Consider the following 17467-nt stretch of genomic DNA (forward strand, 5'->3'; position numbering starts at 1 on the left):
CCGATTATTTTTATAAAATGTGTTACATATCAATTTAAAGCAGAAAGATTAGGGGATTATATCATGCAATTTTCAAATAATCGACCTCGCCCGACTTTAGGATCATTTTGTTGTAGCGGGTCACGTATAATTTGTATCAATCTCTGAAATTACACAAACTACAATGGATTTGATACACGATTGCATTCATACAAAAATATGGACGATGGGACAAAAGGGAGAAGAAAGGAATGGATAAACTAAAACATGGGGTGGGGTCAGTAGAGAGAGGAGTTGCAAAGATATGTAGGCTTTATACAGCTTTACCTTCTGTATTGCCCATCTAGCTTTTAGAAAGTACAATGTATAAGTGTCTTTTTGGAGACATTTGGCTGCATAACTTAATACATGTACATATACATATAATGAAAATGAATATGCTAGTTCTGTTTTTCAAACAGTGAAAATTCTGGTAAAACATTAGTGAGCCATATTGACTGGCATATGGGTTACAATAACATAATCTTTGTGAATGAAGAAAGTTCTATATACAGTGTGCAACACTGAGACCACTCATGCATTTGACACCATTGATATCTGCTGACAATTACGGATACAAAGAAATAAAGTAAACACAAAGTTCCAGTATTTTCTTCATGTTTTAATTGAATATAAAACTTGCAATGAATAATTCTTGTATTTACATGATAGCTTCTTTAATTTGGAACTAAATGGCATGTCTGTAAACTCTCTACACTGAATCAAATAGCACGACAGCTTATCTATAATACACTATGTATACCAGCAGAGCTAACGCTGTTAACAACAGTGTTTTTACCTATAAACATTTCTGCTACATGAAAATAAAACCTATGAACAAACAATTTGATTTTCATATACAGACACATACTGGAAAGTAATTGTCTTTGGAGTGCACATGAGTGTTTGTCAACACATGAACATAGCACAACACATACAATGTAAATTGTAGAAGTCATCACCCTTAAAGAGCTACCTTGTATGTTGTACAGGAGTGACCATTCCTGGGAAGATGCACTAACTGACATGACATACATGTATTTTCAGCTGTTGATAGGTGAAGGAGAACTCTTTCTACGGGTTCAGTTTGTAGGTGTGGATCTATATCACGCACACATGAATGTACAGGATGCAATATCTGGTACCCTGGGGTATCAAATGAAAATTCACCATTTTGTTGAATTATTTATCTTTTTTGTCAACATTGTACCCTGGGTTACCAAAAATGTGTAAAAAATAATATTTTCAGTACTTTTTTGCGTAAAAATGTTTTCTTGCTTGTGATTATACAACAATAAATGCATGCAAATAATAACTTTTTTTCTCTCAATTACATGCTCTGTTGTAATCTTCACTGTTTAAAAGTTGACATGGAAGGAATATTGGCATTTGGATCATTATCACCGCGCCGATTTACGCTCGTGCTGATGAGAAAATAGTCACCATGACAGTATCACACAACTGTATGATAATGGACACAAGATGGCACTACGCAATGCCATACCCATGGTTTTAACGGTACCTTGGCGTATGGCGTGCGGAATCAAATCAGGACTCTAGAATTGTGATTTCTTTTAACCCCTTGAGGACGAGTCCCGAGTATACTCGGGCAGGTGTCTATGGGAAATGCGTGTTGTAGCAAAATCAGTCCGTCCTCAACGGGTTAAGAGCTGCAGGGTACAATGTGGATCAATGCAACACATGATGCAAACAAACAATTTAGAAAACTGGCCATAAATGCGTGCTCACACAGGTCTAATGACTTGACAGTCTTTTACACAGGTCTCATGACTTGACAGTCTTTTACACAGGTCTAATGACTTGACAGTCTTTTTCACAGGTCTAATGACTTGAAAGTCTTTTACACAGGTCTAATGACTTGACAGTCTTTTACACAGGTCTAATGACTTGACAGTCTTTTACACAGGTCTAATGACCTGACAGTCTTTTACACAGGTCTAATGACTTGACAGTCTTTTACACAGGTCTAATGACTTGACAGTCTTTTCTGTCACTGGACATGAATTTAAAAGCAGTAGCATGTAATTAGCTCAGACATTTAAATCTATGGAATAAATTTTATATCTGAACTAATTACATGATTTTTTTTTTTCTTCGAAATTTGGCTAAATTGGAGATGATGAGGTTTTGCTCTGAACAGAAGCCACCTTAGTTCACACTGAATGAAAACGGATGTATAAAAATACTCGAGCTTGAAAAGAAAACTAGCTAGCCATGATCAATGGTAAAGGACTGTGTGTCTTCTCACAATGGCATATCACATGTTCATGTCATCTGTGTGTAAACAAATAATCCAGGGTCTGACATAAAATGGTTTTATACTAGTGATGATATCTCTTTCCTATGAAAACTACCAGAAGACATGACATCTTCCCAGCTAGTCTAATTCCAGTCCCAGACGGCAATCAGCTCAGTGAATCCAGTTGTCCTTGGATAGTCTCCAACTGAAGGAAAAAAAAAAACACAAAGAGAGACAGGGAAAAGATTGAGAGATAGAGAGAGACAGATGGACAGACAAAGAATACTGAAATTTTATGTCTATATGATGACATAAATGGTATCCCGGGGTACCAAATAAAAATCAGCCATTTTGTTGAATTATTTATTTTTTTAAAAAGGTTGTACCCTGGGTTGCTAAAAAGTGGAAATTATTTTGGTGCTGGAGCTAGCGCGCGCTAACCACTGCACTGCACTGCACTGCACTGCACTGCACTGAAGCACACGCTATCGCTAGCACAGCATGCCATGCATGCATAGTATAACATGCAGACTTGGCATGGGAATGACTATGTACATGCACACACAGTGCATGCATTTCTCTGAGGCTGTCCTCAAGTGGACGTGAGGTGGTGCTACACAATGTGGTACCCTGGGGTACTACGGTACCCGCGGTAATATGTGATGCACATGTGTCCAACTGTACACTTTTCACTTTGTTTTTAAAAATTCTAGTTGGTGCACCTTGAAGTGAAAAGCAGTTTTATCCTATAATAGTTTGATTTCAGTAACAGGTAAAGAAACAATGACATAAGTGAACTAGGTTGTAAATAAAGTAATGAATCCCTCTGAAAAACTCTCTTGCGCTTTCAGGTTTCCACCACATTTTCTGTACATAGCCCTGACACCACCTCATCAAATGCTCAAGTTCAAATTACTTGGTGAAGCAATGAAAAACTGAAACTATTCACATGATTTATTTCAATTTGTTTACAAAAAATGCCTGCATTTAATTTTGTGACGTCTTTACCTATAGTCATATTTCAAGTTTATAACAGCAAATTTATGTCATATTGGTATTCTACAAATGGTAAGATTATATAGAAATGTAGTTATGAAAAAAGTGCTACACATCATTCCAATATGGATTAGAATCGGTAGACCTAGAAATCAAGGCTCGGCAGAGTCTTGAAAAGTCTTGTGAGAATCTTGGTCAGGGTTTGATACATGATGAGACACACAGAGCTGGCATTTCATAGAAATCTACAATATACACTGAATATTTCGCAAGCTTTTTATTTTCGGGAATTTCATGAGTTGGGTGCTAATATGCAAATTTGAGGAAACGTGAAAATATTGACTCTGATCTTGACAATAATGAGACGTGCATGCATACATTTCTACCTTCAGTACTGTACTCCATCATCATGAATCTAACCACTCGCGGAATCATCGAGAAGTCTCCATTTACAAAATATTAGACTCGCTAAATATAAATGGTGTAGGCAGTACATAAACAATGGCACTGTAATGACATGTGTGTGTTGTAACAATAGCTGCAAAATGAGTGCTATAGGCAGCATCTACAATGCATGCAAGTTTCATGATCTATATGTTGAAGAGTATATTGTAGGGGGTAGAAATTGAAAAACATTGGTCATATTTTTTTTTTTTTTTTTTGCAAATGATTGACAAATTGCCCTGTATCCATGTAAGCATTTATTATTTGATGTTTTTAACTTTTAGCCATAGCCATAATATCACGAAAAAGGGGGGGGGGAATGATTAAATTGGTCAATTTTCTTCTATTCCATGAAGATTTTCTTCTAATTTATTCCTTGAAAATTACAAAAGATAATCACTGACATCAATAAAACTAAAGATCTGAATATATTCTTGCTATAGATTTAATATCAGAGGGAGAGGAACTTTAATTGGAATTATCTCCGATAAACATCTATATCTATATACAGCTGCACAGGCAGGCAAAGTCTTGTTCTAAAAGTAATATAAACCATCCCAACTGGCATAAATAATAACCTGTGCTCAAGGCAATGAAATATGATAATATTTTACATTACCTGGTTGTAAAAAGCGTAAAGATCCTGGTGAGTGAATTCCATTCGTATTCTTTCCGTCTCCCCATGATCTGTCTTCACACCAAGTTCCAGCATGGCATTGGGTGTTTTTAGTTTCGTTTGAGAAGACTGACACATCTGAAGGTTTAATCTCCAATTAACATCAGCTAGCTGCAGTGGGTTGGAATGACAAATATATAGATATACAGATAGATATATAGACATATAAATATACATATATGATATACGATATGGTACACTGTAAGTTAATCATCTGTCATAAACATAATCCTCACTAACATCATCATCATTATTGCCATTACTATCACCTTTACATCCTTCCACTTTTATTGCAACCAAAAATTGGTCTGTTAATTCTACCACACTGTTTGACTTGCCCTTGTTCTTTTATCTTGTGGGTCAATATCCTTTGAATACATCCCTTTTTGAAGTAAGCATTTAAATTCATAAGTATCTCCCCCGACATTAACTTTTAACGTGCCATGGTCGCCGAATGGCGACCTTAGTCCTGACGTGCCATGGTCGCCGATCGGCAACTAAGAAGAGTGAGAAAAACATTGATCATTTAAGTTCTTGTGGTACCGTAATGTGTTACACCAAGAAACTGCCAATGATATGTACTGGTAGGTGATTAGCATAGCCATCGTTTCCACTAAAAATATGAGCATGCTTACATTGGAAAATTTTGAGTAAATACATGGTTTTTCAGCTAGATGTATTTCTTTCGCGTCGGGAAAATCCGCAGCGAGCGCACCCTCTGCGAGATGTGTATGGATCAAAATCTCATTGGTAAACCACGCGTGTGTATGCTATTGAATCTGCGTGTATTGTCTATGCGGTTCCACTCGCATTGTTCCGCTCGGATGCTGTCCTGCGGGAAGCTGCTTTGATTTTGTCCCTCAAAGAGGGTCAGCTTTTGTTCGTCAGTCAAGTCTTTTATCCTTTTGTTTTGGTGAACGTCACTAATCGTCCCCACCCCAGCATAGGAATTGCGTGCGGACAAAGGCCTGCCGATTTCAATAGAGTACCCCCCCCCCCCCCCATCCGCTTAGACAAAAGGAGGATTAGTAGGTTCTTCCTTCTCAAGTGGACAAAAGCCCGGGACAATTACTTTAATTTCAAATACAGGATCTGGCACTAAAGGACTCAGATTTTGGAATGAATTACTGAGGCAGAAAGAGAAACTGATAAGACAAAATAAACTGCTAGTATCTTTGGAATCATACAAGTCTAGAAGGCAATTTTGTTATCATTTGAAAGAAGAGATGTTGCTCTGAAACTTTCTCACAGAGTCAAGGGAGCGTTCTATTGAAGAAAAAACATGACTGACTCTTTTTTTCCATACTACACAAAAATTTCTAATAATATTTTTGATGTATCAATTATTTCTGCAATATATCAGGTTCAGATAGATATTATGGCAAACTGACTACATGACACGACAGAACAAACATTTCTTGATATATGTTGTTTAGAACTCAATTCAAAACAGTCAATAGTTTCAACAATAAAGCGGTTTTAAATTTCATTGTCAGTCCAGTTTCGAAACGTTCTGGCGTTAGGTAAAAACCTCTGGCACGTTAGGGGTTTTGGGCCTGGCACATTGAGAGTTAAATTAATCTGCTTCTCAATTTGCCTCAGCTAGAAATCATTGATATATAGTACATATAGGTACATAGTATCAACATTGTGACATATCCCAAAGATACAATAATTATGACAATAACCAAAGATGGTAGATGGAGAAGTGATGTCATAATCCCTAGCTGACTGGTTTGCCATATCATTGCTATGGTAGCAGTAATTCTGTATTGTTATCATTGTTATAAATTTCAACAGAAAACAGCCCTCTTTAATGTCATTTGACAGATGTTGTGATTGGTTATAATGCTAATTCAGGGTGCAATACATCGAGTCCTAGTACACATCACAGTGGTGGATCCAGAAGGAAGCACATCGGGCCCATGCCCCATCTTTATTCTTTGTTAAAACAAAAGAAATAAAAAGAAAAAAATGGGGGGGGGGGGTTTCATGCTTAAAGGGGATGGCTAGTAACTGATCAGTGGGTTCAGTGGGAATGCTGGGGGTGATTGCTCCAAGCCTTGTGGAGTTCATTTAAGAGTACATTATATATCTATTGTTGTGTGAAAATTATTTGCTTCAGAATGGTCTCACATTCAATATAATGTGCAGTTTAATGTTTCCAGGTTAGCATGCCTGTACAGTGATGGGGCGATTGTTAACGGCCCGGTAACGATCGCCCCGTCACTGTACAGGCATGCCATAGCCATCCCCTTTGATTTTGTAAAGGCGCCTCCCATTTACGGAATTCCCGGATCCGCCCCTGCATGACACATATGTGCTGCATAAATCTACTATAACTCTTCAACACAGAGTTATCCAAATGTTTTGGGGAAAGGAGAAAAGCAACACATGTAACAAAATATCCCAGTGCAATGAATGAAACAAGTAATGCAGCCATTGTGATTATCTGCCTGTATGAAATCAGTGAAATGCATTTCAATCAATACCATATTCCCTCTGGTCTATCGTAGAGCTTATTGAATGGAGATGTGAGAACACCTGGCATGTCATACTATGCAAACTGGCAAATCCCGGTTATCAAACACAAATGAAGCAATAAGGCCCTTATATTACAGTAAAAATAAGCATATGATATGCTCTTTCTCTCACACATATGCCAACACAATGACACACATACACACAAACACAAGATCACATATGCACATGGACATACACTAGCATAAAACAGTAAATTATAGTAGTATCTTGTTTAACTTGCAAGGATGATGCCTGAGACAGGCAATCATGACATCTACCAGGTATGTACAGTAGTTTTTTCCTTTAGCCTATTGTCAAGGCACATTGGTAGGCCTACATAAATTATGTATGTAGATTTGCCATTTTACAATGTGCTTGTGTTCCCATAATGAGTTCTAAACAGAGTACCTGTACCTGAGTACCAGCCATGTGATTTACCTGCTTCGGTGCCAATGTTCGCTTCCTCAACTTTTCCACCACATCTTTGCCTGTAGCTGTCCAGACTTTGGCAAACAGGGACGCCTGAAACATAGCCATGTGCAATTTTGAGGGAAAATTAACGGTACCAAAAAATGTAAAATCTATTATGTACAAGGTTCTTTTCTTTTTAATGACCAATAACATTCATTGTGTTTTTAAATATTTACAAATAATACAATAATATAATAACATAACAATATTTCCTGCAAATTTCCCTACCGTCTTGTGTGTTTCACCTTCTAGAGTACAGTACGGTTAACATCCAGTACAAGATACAACAGAGTAAATTCAATGTAAACAATATCAAAATGTGTCATCATTGTCAAATTTTACACAAAACAACTGCTCCTTAGCATTCATATGTCATGCTACGTCAACTGTGTCACTATATTCACATCGGAAAAGTTTTTACATTCAGCCACACAGTTAAACAGCAAAAATCTAATTATTTAGCAAAAGTGATCAATGAATCTTCAAATTATAACTAGAATTATCACTGAAGGTGATTAATACCCACGCCCCTAGTGTTGCTTTATAGTATGTGATGTCATGAGGGCAATCATACAAACAAAATGTGACCACAGTTGCTTGAGTGCTATGGTAACAGTTGGTTCCACAACGTTCGGGTAAAAAGTGTGGTTACCATGGCAACGCATTGTCTGATACAAACACAAGGGATTTTTTTGCATAACTACACTTAAAGACCATCATACACACCAAATTTGACCTTCATAGCTTGAATGGTTTACTTTGATACAAAAATGAGTGGTTACCATGGCAACACATTTTCCTTATACTAAGACATTGGTGTCTTGCAAAACTACACTTCTAGATCATGATACATACTAAATTTGGCTTTAATAGCTTGAATGATGGAAAAGTTATTCGATCTGCAAGGTTTTGGTAAAATTGTGGTTACCATGGCAATGGTTTGTGTGACAAACACAAAAATTATGTGTTCCATATCTATACCTCAGGGCCATGATGCCTACCAAATTTAGTTTCAATTGCTTGAAAACTGTGGAAGAAGTTCACTCCACAGGATTTAAAGAAAAAAAATGTGGTTACCATGACAATGCATTGTCCAATACAAATACAAAGGACATTTTGCAAAACTACACTTAAAGAGCATCATACACACCAAATTTCACCTTCATAGATTAAATGGTTCAATTTGATACAAAAATGAGTGGTTACCATGGCAACACATTTTTCTTATATCAACACATTGGTGTCTTGCATAACTACACCTCCCGATCATCATACATACTAAATTTGACCTCAATTGCTTGAATGATGTGGAAGTTATTCAATCCACAAGGTTTTGGTAAAATTATGGTTACCATGGCAATGCTTTGTCCGACAAACACAAAAATTTTGTGTTCCACATCTATGCCTCAAGGCCATAATGCCTACCAAATTTGATTTCAATTGCTTCAAAACTGTGGAAGTTGTTCACTCCACAAGATTTCGAAGAAAACATGCGGTTACCATGGCAACGTTTTGTCAAGTACAAACACAAAGAGTGTCTTGCACAACTACACCTATAGATCATCATAGATACCAATTATGAAATTGATTGCTTAAATACTATGGAAGTTATTCAATCCACAAGGTTTTGGTAAAATTATGGTTACCATGGCAACGTATTGTCCCACAAACACAAAAAACATGTCTTGTACATCTATACCTCAATATCATCATTTACCCTAAGTTTCATTTAAATTGCTTCAAAACTGTAGGAGGAGTTTGCGGCGCAAGATTTTGCAACAGACTGACCGACTGACCGCCCGCCTGACCAACATCACGGTGATTCCTATATATATACCCCCTTCACAATATGTGTGGCAGGGGTATAATTAAGACACAAAATTGATAAAGACTATGTGTGTTTTTAAGCCTTGTGAAATAAAAGGGCATCACTATAACTGTCCTGTCTGACAAACAAACCTTTTCTTCGCTCAAGTGAATGCTTTGAAGCTGTTGACTAAGGACACCAGGTTTTGCCAGATGGTACGCAGCCTGTTAAGATTAATGACAAGGACATTCATAAGGACAATGGATGGTTGCTCTACGACGATGAAATTTGGAAGAAATAAATTGCATTGTTATAATATTCCCTAATTAAAACCTGGAATACTTTGATCAGGTATTGATAGTACTGAAAGTCATCCTGTATTTCCTTTTTTAATGATCTGTAGCTCACTGGTCACTGTTTGGCTCAGCCTGTAATTGTACTGTAAGTCTATTAGGGTCATATTCTAGTTGCAAACAAAAATGGTTGGAGGCATCTAGCAATTACAATTACTTTTAATGGGTAATATGAGGCCAATTTCAACATGATCTATTGTCATTCTCCTGGAGGTAAAAGGCATGCTTACATTCTTCTTGCTCAGATACAGTTTGCCACAGATTAGATTTACAGGAAAAAGTCATACACATGTACAGTTGTATCTTGGGAGAAATGGTAAGTTAAATTCAATGCATAATGAGTGTGATACAATGACACATTTCAGACTGTTACAAAGTCAGTCATTTTGACAAGGTTCTGACCTGTTCTAGGATGAAGGCTGTGGTCTCTAGGACCAACTCAAGTTCACTTCTTTCGAGATCAAGTGCTCCTTCAAGCTTCTCCTCTTCATCCTCTGTAAAAGAGTGCTCATCCTAAACAAGAAAAAAACAACCATTTCAGTCAATATGTGCACGTAGATCACAAAATTGTACAGATCAACTGCCACAGCAGCATTTAAGCATTGCTACAGCAACCAACCAATATTTTATAGTGTTCTCACAAGCATATAAGATATTCTTTCTTTCTCATCTGTAAATCGGATAAAAAATTACAAAACCAATCTCCTCCACCTTTTCCCTAGTAGATAAATGGAAAGTATATTACATATCACATATTTTGTGACTGAATTTTTGCAAATTGGGACTTCAAAGCCAAGTTAGTGATTTGTTTCATTTAAAGAAAGAACTACATGTACAACAATGGAATAAGAAATACAGCTGTTAATTGTTTTCTTTTTCTGTCAAGAGCCAAAGCTAGTGATTTTTCATTTGGACAATCATGTACATTAGGAGTAGGGCATGAATATTCCGGCCTGTTGCAAATTTTTCATGAAAATAATTCACACTGCAAAATTTGCTTTAGAACAGGGAATACCCAAATATATTAATGTGGATTAAGCTGATGCAGCAACTTTAGTAGAACATATTAGTTTGAGGAAAATCAGACAATCCATTCAAAGCTTTCATTAAGAAAAAAAAAAATTCTGTGCTATCACTACTGGATGAGAAGACTACATCAGTTCTCATTGTCACTGCAGGATGACATATAATGTAAAGAAAATATACTGAGAATACCACAACATTTATTTTATTTGTAACTGAAAAACACACATTCTCTCAACTTATTACTGGCACATGCTACGGTTGATATTACATGTATTCTCCTTGCTTTCTGAAAAAGGTACATAAAGTGTAAGTCAAGCACTCTCTCACATTATCTTCTTTATAGTATTGCCCTACAGTGATGTTATGAACAGTCTTATCATCCAGTAATGGTGGTACAGGAACTACAAAAATGAATTACTTTGGAATGGAATGTCCAATTTTCCTCACAGTTCACTCAATGCATGCTACTAGAATTGCTACATTCACGCAATCCATTATATTTGGGTATAATTTGCCTTTATAGAAAAAAAAAATCATGGCAAAATACATATGATGGATACCTGGTACACTCTTTCTGTGGCATACAAAAAGAAAAACAACTAGATTTCTCACTTTCAACATGTGAATTGTAAACTTGTTGCAGAAAAGGTCGGAAACTACATTGTACAAGTGTACATCGATATACAGCTGTACTCATCAGCTTTTACCTCAAGCATTGGAAAAGGTTGATTTGAAGAGGAAAATAAGCATGTGACATCTTGTTCACAATACATTTCTACAAACATACTTGTATGTAGGTAGTCATCTCATGTCAGACAACTAAAATTACCAAATTTGAAATTCAAGCCAAGACTTTCAAACACAAGGAAAAGTAGAAATTACACCGTGCGTAATATATGTCCCGCCGGAAGTAGCATTTTGTAGCAATTTTGATATGTACCATATACGTCAAAAATCAAGGTCAAAGGTCAAAATTCTGTGTAGAAGTTTTGAAGCCCTCACCTAGTGCCATCACATAAAGCAAACGGAATCGAAATCGGGCTAGAAATGGCGAAGGAGTAGCATTTTGTAGCAAAATGTACAATATAGGTCAACGGTCAAGGTCAAAGGTCACAACTGAACTTCTGTGTAAAGTTTCAAAGCTCCCATGTAGTGCTATCATATAAAGTAAACAGAATCAAAATTGGCTCATAAATGACAGAGAAGTAGCAAATTGAACATTTTGATCACACACAGACGCACACACAGACGGACGGACGGACGGACAGACGGACGCACGGACAGACGCACAGACACACACACGTACGGAGTCCGTTTCATGCGGGGACAAAAAACTACTGTATTCAAATGTTGAGAACTCTTGGTTCTAAGGCTTGTTTAGTTCAAAAAATCTGATAATCTGAAAGTGAAACTACTTAATTCAGATATTCCATGACAATTTCTGCCTTTTGAAGCAAAGTTCCTGCCACTTACCCTAAGATGAAGCTTCTGAACAATTCTTTGGAGGAGCCTGGCAAATCTTGAAGAATCAATCTCATTGATTAGACTCACTGCCTTCTTTATCCTAGAAGGAAATTAGAGAAGATACAAACTTGTAAAACACTGGGGAAAATGGTGTCTTTTAATCAATGTGATTCAACTCCACAGTACAAAGAACACATTCTCTCTGGCAATAATACAATGACTGCAACAACTCGGCATTCAATTCTACTGAGGGCTATCACAGAGTGGAATGCACTGCCATCAGAAGTCACGGACATTACAAACAAGGATTTAAAAAAAAAAAAAAAAAACACCCAGGTTCGACCTCGCGTGCCAAAAGCATACTGCATAGGTTTTAAATTACATGTAACTAGCTGTCAAATCATGGAAGGCGTTTATGGTTGAATTATGGCAGCTTGAATTCCTCTCAAAACAGTGGTCCTTCACTGCATTAAACTCATGTCAAAGTCTTGGACCAAGAGAAAAGCAACAAGCTTTTAACTTCTCTCTCCACGCCACTGCACCAATATCAAGCACCCCAGTGCACCTCTGTCGTCTAGGGGCCCCTGCATATATTATAGATCTTATATTCATATAACTATACACAGCCCAGTCGCTGTACGTACGTAGCGCGACAGGGCTGTACCAGCGGAGCTCCAAACATGAAGAGAGTTCAACGATCGCATGCGATCGCTTTGAATTTTGATACTTTAGATCATTTTTTGTCACCTCAAACTCATCTGACAAACAAAATGATAATGAGACTTCATATCTATCCTATCAATATTGAAATTTGAATTTAAAAACTTACCTAAAATGATGGTTATATGCAGCATGTGTGAACGGTTAGCGAACGGTACATAGTCTTTCATGCCAGGCCATTCCGAATATCGGGAGGCCCTTTCAAAAGGTCGCGCCGTCGACCGTGCGTGCTGCTACATGTACACCAACACTGCAAGCAGCGCATCGCACGCACGCAAAAGATATCTCCGCAGAGTAGAGATCAAGGCACCATTTTGAATTCTGCAACGATGAACCCCGACGGTGTCAGGGAATCCGCCAGAAAGTGTCATTTTTTGGTTCCACAGACTTATCACGAGGGCTCTCAATGGACTTACGAACCTTCTGTAATACAAGCATGCACTTAAGGTGAGTATTGAAACGTTTGGTAACGTGTACATTGTTTATAAAGAACGTATAAATTTTCATAAGTTTTGTAGTTGTGTCGTGGTTCCCCACTTTGAAGGTGCCCGCTCGCTGGTCAGACGCTGTATTCGCATAGCGTATAAACAGTGTCTGGTCGGGCTAATATTCATATTCACACAGCCCAGTCGCTGTACGTACGTAGCGCGACAGGGCTGTACCAGCGGAGCTCCAAACACGAAGAGAGTTCAACGATCGCATGCGATCGCTTTGAATTTTGATACTTTAGATCATTTTTTTGTCACCTCAAACTCATCTGACAAACAAAATAATAATGAGACTTCATATAGACCTGCTATCAATATTGATATGTGTGAGAACGGCTTGCCAACGGTATCACGATACGTGTACATCGTATTTCACGCCAGGCCATTTCGATGCACATGATCTGCTGAATGCAGGTCGCGCTGTCGACCGTGCTGCTACCATAGTATATATCTCTATGGCTGCTACATACACTCAAGCAGCGCACGCACTCAAGTACATATAGGTTCTGTAATACGTTCTCAAGCGCATACGCATACATCTGTAATTTGCAGAAGCCAGGGCGCCGTTTTGAATTCTGCAACGATGAACCGCGACGGTCACCGAATCCGCCAGAAAGTGTCATGCTTTTGTTCCACGGACTTATCACGAGGGCTCTCAATGGACTTACGAACCTTCTGTAATACAAACTTGTGAGCAACATTTGGTAACATGTACATTTTTTTTTTATAAAATAAGTAATACATTTTCATGAGTTTTGTAGTTGTGTTGTGGTTCCTCACTTTGTAGGTGCCTGCTCACTGGTCAGACGCTGTATTCGCGCAGCGTATTAACAGCGTCTGGTCGGGCTAATATTCATATAGGGTTGCTGGACAGTAATTTGTACCCAAGCAAGTACGAAGAGGAAGAAGAAGAAGGAGGAGGAGGAAGAAGAGGAGAAGAAGGAGGAGGAGGAGGAGGAGAAGAAGAAGAAGAAGAAGAAGAAGAAGAAAAAGAAAAAAGAAGAAGAAGAAGAAGAAGAAGACCCTACTGCATCTTTTATTCAAAAAATTTTTTGTAATATCACCATATTATTGCCACTGCACCAGAGACTCCAACTCTCCCGTTTTTGACGGGAGATCTCCCGCCGAAAGCCCATTTTTGCAAAATCTCCCGTTCTCCCGCTTGAGATTTGATTTCCCCCGCCCTGGCTCTGTGTCTCCCGGTGGAAAGGATTTCTTACTTATTGCTATCGTAAAGCCTTAGATCATGTAGTAGATACTGTACGAGCTGAAATTTTCGCGGTGGTAACCGCGAAAATAACAACACGCGAAAATATCAACGCGCTAATAGCTAAGTTCGGTTAGACCCTCGCAACCGCGAAATTAACAACACGCCAAAATGTCCTCCAAGTAGCAATTCGCGAAAATACCTGTACGCGAAAATTTCAGCTCGTACAGTAGTACCAGAGAACATCTAGATCCCTAGGAACTTCGCGCTTCGCACACATCAACTTGGAGTCTCCCGTTTGCTAGGGGTTTCGGGCGGGAGAATCTCCAGATCAGAAGGTGCTTGGGGTTGGAGTCTCTGCTGCACTGCCACCACTGCACTAACTGCACTGCAGACACCATCCTCTGCTCTATCCGCATCAGGCCAGCGACCCCAACACGCGACACGTACAGTCTACGTAACCCTCATGTCGTGTAAATTACGTAGACAAATCGGCAAATCATACTCATGTCTGTGGTTAAAAATAAAAAAGAAGATAACGGTGAAAGGCTCTTTGCTTTGTAAAAAACGCCGACCTGTTAGTTTCCGTGAACATCAGTGCCATGATTCTATCCAAAGCCTGCAAAGGACATCAGCTAGCTCTCGATCCTCCTGCTCCGCTCCGCTTGTTCTTCCTTCCCTGCAGAAATTTACACCAAGTCACATGACTTCACGGGTCACCTGATCTACGATCGTGTTCACACATAGAGGGGTTCTGTATAATTATGATCCAACTTTGTGTTCACCACATCGCACACCACGCACGCACAGCTAACACAGCAGGCGCGAGGCTGCTCCAGGTTATACTAGCAGGTAGATGGTGCACAACATTCAACAAGGTGTTCACTTCTTGATCTTACTTATTCTTCACAGTGCACAAGCGAAGAAGCATACTCGTCCAGATGATCTAAATTTACTCTACAAAGACATAGTTAATCTTCCAGTTCCACAATGTAGGTATGAATCTGTTTCTGTCTCTAGACTACTTTCACGGTATGCGGTAGATCTATAGCCTTTCATCAGAATTCATTAACTAACGTTATTAAAAATACATGTATTTAACATGTTTTTATCTGAACTGTAAACTTACATATTGTAAATATTATCACTTCCGAGAATAAAAAGTAGAAGACCAAAGAAAAAAACGGGAGAAAGGGAGGACGAACGATGCTATGCTGTGGAAATGGGCCCCACCGCCGTATGCATCTCGCGTAAACGCCGTTTGGTGGGGCCGCATTCACGAGGATCCGGGCTAACTCGGCCCACGGGACAACTCGTCCCACCCGTCGAGGGTGGGCCGAGTTGTCCCACCCGTTGGTATCGATAGTGATCGTGAGCGCTTGTCTGTGTTTGAGGTTATTTTGTCTTTGTGACGTCTTTTTTAACCGTAACTTTTATGGAATTGTGCTCAGTGGTTTCTGTAAAGAATATTTGCAAACTTTTGGGGGATACAACGACGTAAAAATGAAATTTCAGACGTTTTTATCGCGGTTTGCGATCCCCATAGGTTCACGTTCATTTCGCGCGGTGGGCTAACTCGGCCCAGCTAAGATTTAGCTGTTGTTTTGTCAGTAAATCTCCGTAAAAATATCAATTTTATCATGTATGAAGGTGTATTCAGGGTTCCTTCAACTAATTTCATCTTCGAGGGAATTTAATTTTGCACATGTTTGCTGAAATGTTGGATATTTGTTCGCATGATTTCATCTTTGCCGTATCCGCACCGCACCGGTCTCGCCACCAGCAGCTCGCTCACGCATCACTGTGGCAGAGCTGAGCAGCGCCATGCCCATGCCCACTCTCGGCGAGGCACGGGGCGGCGCGGGGCACCCGCGCGAACTGCACAGAGGGAGCAGCCAGCCACTCCGTAAACGTCGCTACGGATACGGGCGGTGGTTGAAATTGGAGGAAAAGGCGTCATTTACTGCACTTCCCAATTTTCTCGCGTGAGTAGTACTAAATTCTAGGCAGTAGTCAGTTGGCATTTTCCTATCCATTGTCTTGAACTTTGAGCTGGCTGAGAGCTAGAGAGGGAGCAACTTGTTTCAACTCAACTGTGTTTTGCTGCAACGTCGCGTGCTGGTGTGCTACCGCCAGCCAAGGCCAAGGTGAAAGGGCAAGGGTTTCTGCTAAAGGCTGGGCATATAGGGGGTTGCTTGACTCTTCTTTTTTTCTTATTTTTTTTTTTGTCTTTTATTTTTTTCTGATATTTTTTTTTCCAGGATGACTCAATAATATGTATTCCAACCTCATGCAGTTTGCAGTTGTCATTTTGCTGTTTTTCTGTCTATCCCCCAGCATCAGCATTATTATTATTATTAATGATTGATACTGAATTAAAAAAAAACCAAAAACACACACACACACAACACACACATAAAATAACAATTTTGATGCATGCTGTATTGTTGGCAATTATCATGTGACTCGGATGACACTATTCGCTATGTTGGGACACTGCTCCTTAATTTACGAATATGTAATATTTGTGAAATAATACGAGTTTTAATATGTGAAAATGTCACTTTTTTGTGTCTGAAATGATTTACTAGTACTATGGTGAAGTCTGTTTTCAAAGTGATATTTATTCAATGTACTATAATTGCTAACAGAAATACTGTTGTTACTGCTAATGATTGACAAATTGCCCTACACGTACATCGATATAAATGTTTATGTAAATATGATGATTTATAGAGATAATTATTACATCAATGTAGGGCAATTTGTCAATCACTTGCATTAAAAAAACATCTCGACGGAAGAATTTCATGAATTTGAAGAAATACTGTTATACCAGTACTGAAATGAATGGAATATATAACCTTGTAACGAAAGCAGCAGATAAAGCAATAGTAAATTACATTGTGATCGAAGTACATCTATGTAGCAACCTAATCACTTTATCATTGAATTGTCATATAGACTGCACCTTGTTACAACAATGAATACTATTGGCCCTGAAATTAATTTTA

The 17467-nt window shown here is 38.6% G+C and overlaps 2 protein-coding genes across 3 annotated transcripts in view; one reads left to right on the forward strand and one right to left on the reverse strand.

The window, feature by feature from the left end:
* Nucleotides 1-627: 627 nt before the first annotated feature.
* On the reverse strand, nucleotides 628-15682 carry LOC140230408 (COMM domain-containing protein 10-like). The gene is made up of 8 exons (XM_072310557.1): nucleotides 15583-15682; nucleotides 15029-15132; nucleotides 12048-12138; nucleotides 9951-10061; nucleotides 9348-9419; nucleotides 7356-7439; nucleotides 4338-4505; nucleotides 628-2483 (listed from the first exon to the last, which is right to left on the reverse strand). The coding sequence occupies exons 2-8, from the start codon at nucleotides 15055-15057 to the stop codon at nucleotides 2445-2447; spliced, it is 594 nt and encodes a 197-aa protein (XP_072166658.1). The 5' UTR covers nucleotides 15058-15132; nucleotides 15583-15682; the 3' UTR covers nucleotides 628-2444.
* The window catches only part of LOC140230407 (uncharacterized), a 49351-nt gene continuing 47190 nt past the window's right edge, over nucleotides 15307-17467 (forward strand). For both annotated transcript variants that reach the window (XM_072310556.1, XM_072310555.1), the window contains exon 1: nucleotides 15307-15449. The gene's annotated coding sequence lies outside the window, so the exon portion shown is untranslated. The remainder of the gene's footprint in view (nucleotides 15450-17467) is intronic.

This window comes from Diadema setosum, chromosome 7 (assembly GCF_964275005.1).
Source record: "Diadema setosum chromosome 7, eeDiaSeto1, whole genome shotgun sequence".
In the NCBI taxonomy this organism is placed as follows: domain Eukaryota; kingdom Metazoa; phylum Echinodermata; class Echinoidea; order Diadematoida; family Diadematidae; genus Diadema; species Diadema setosum.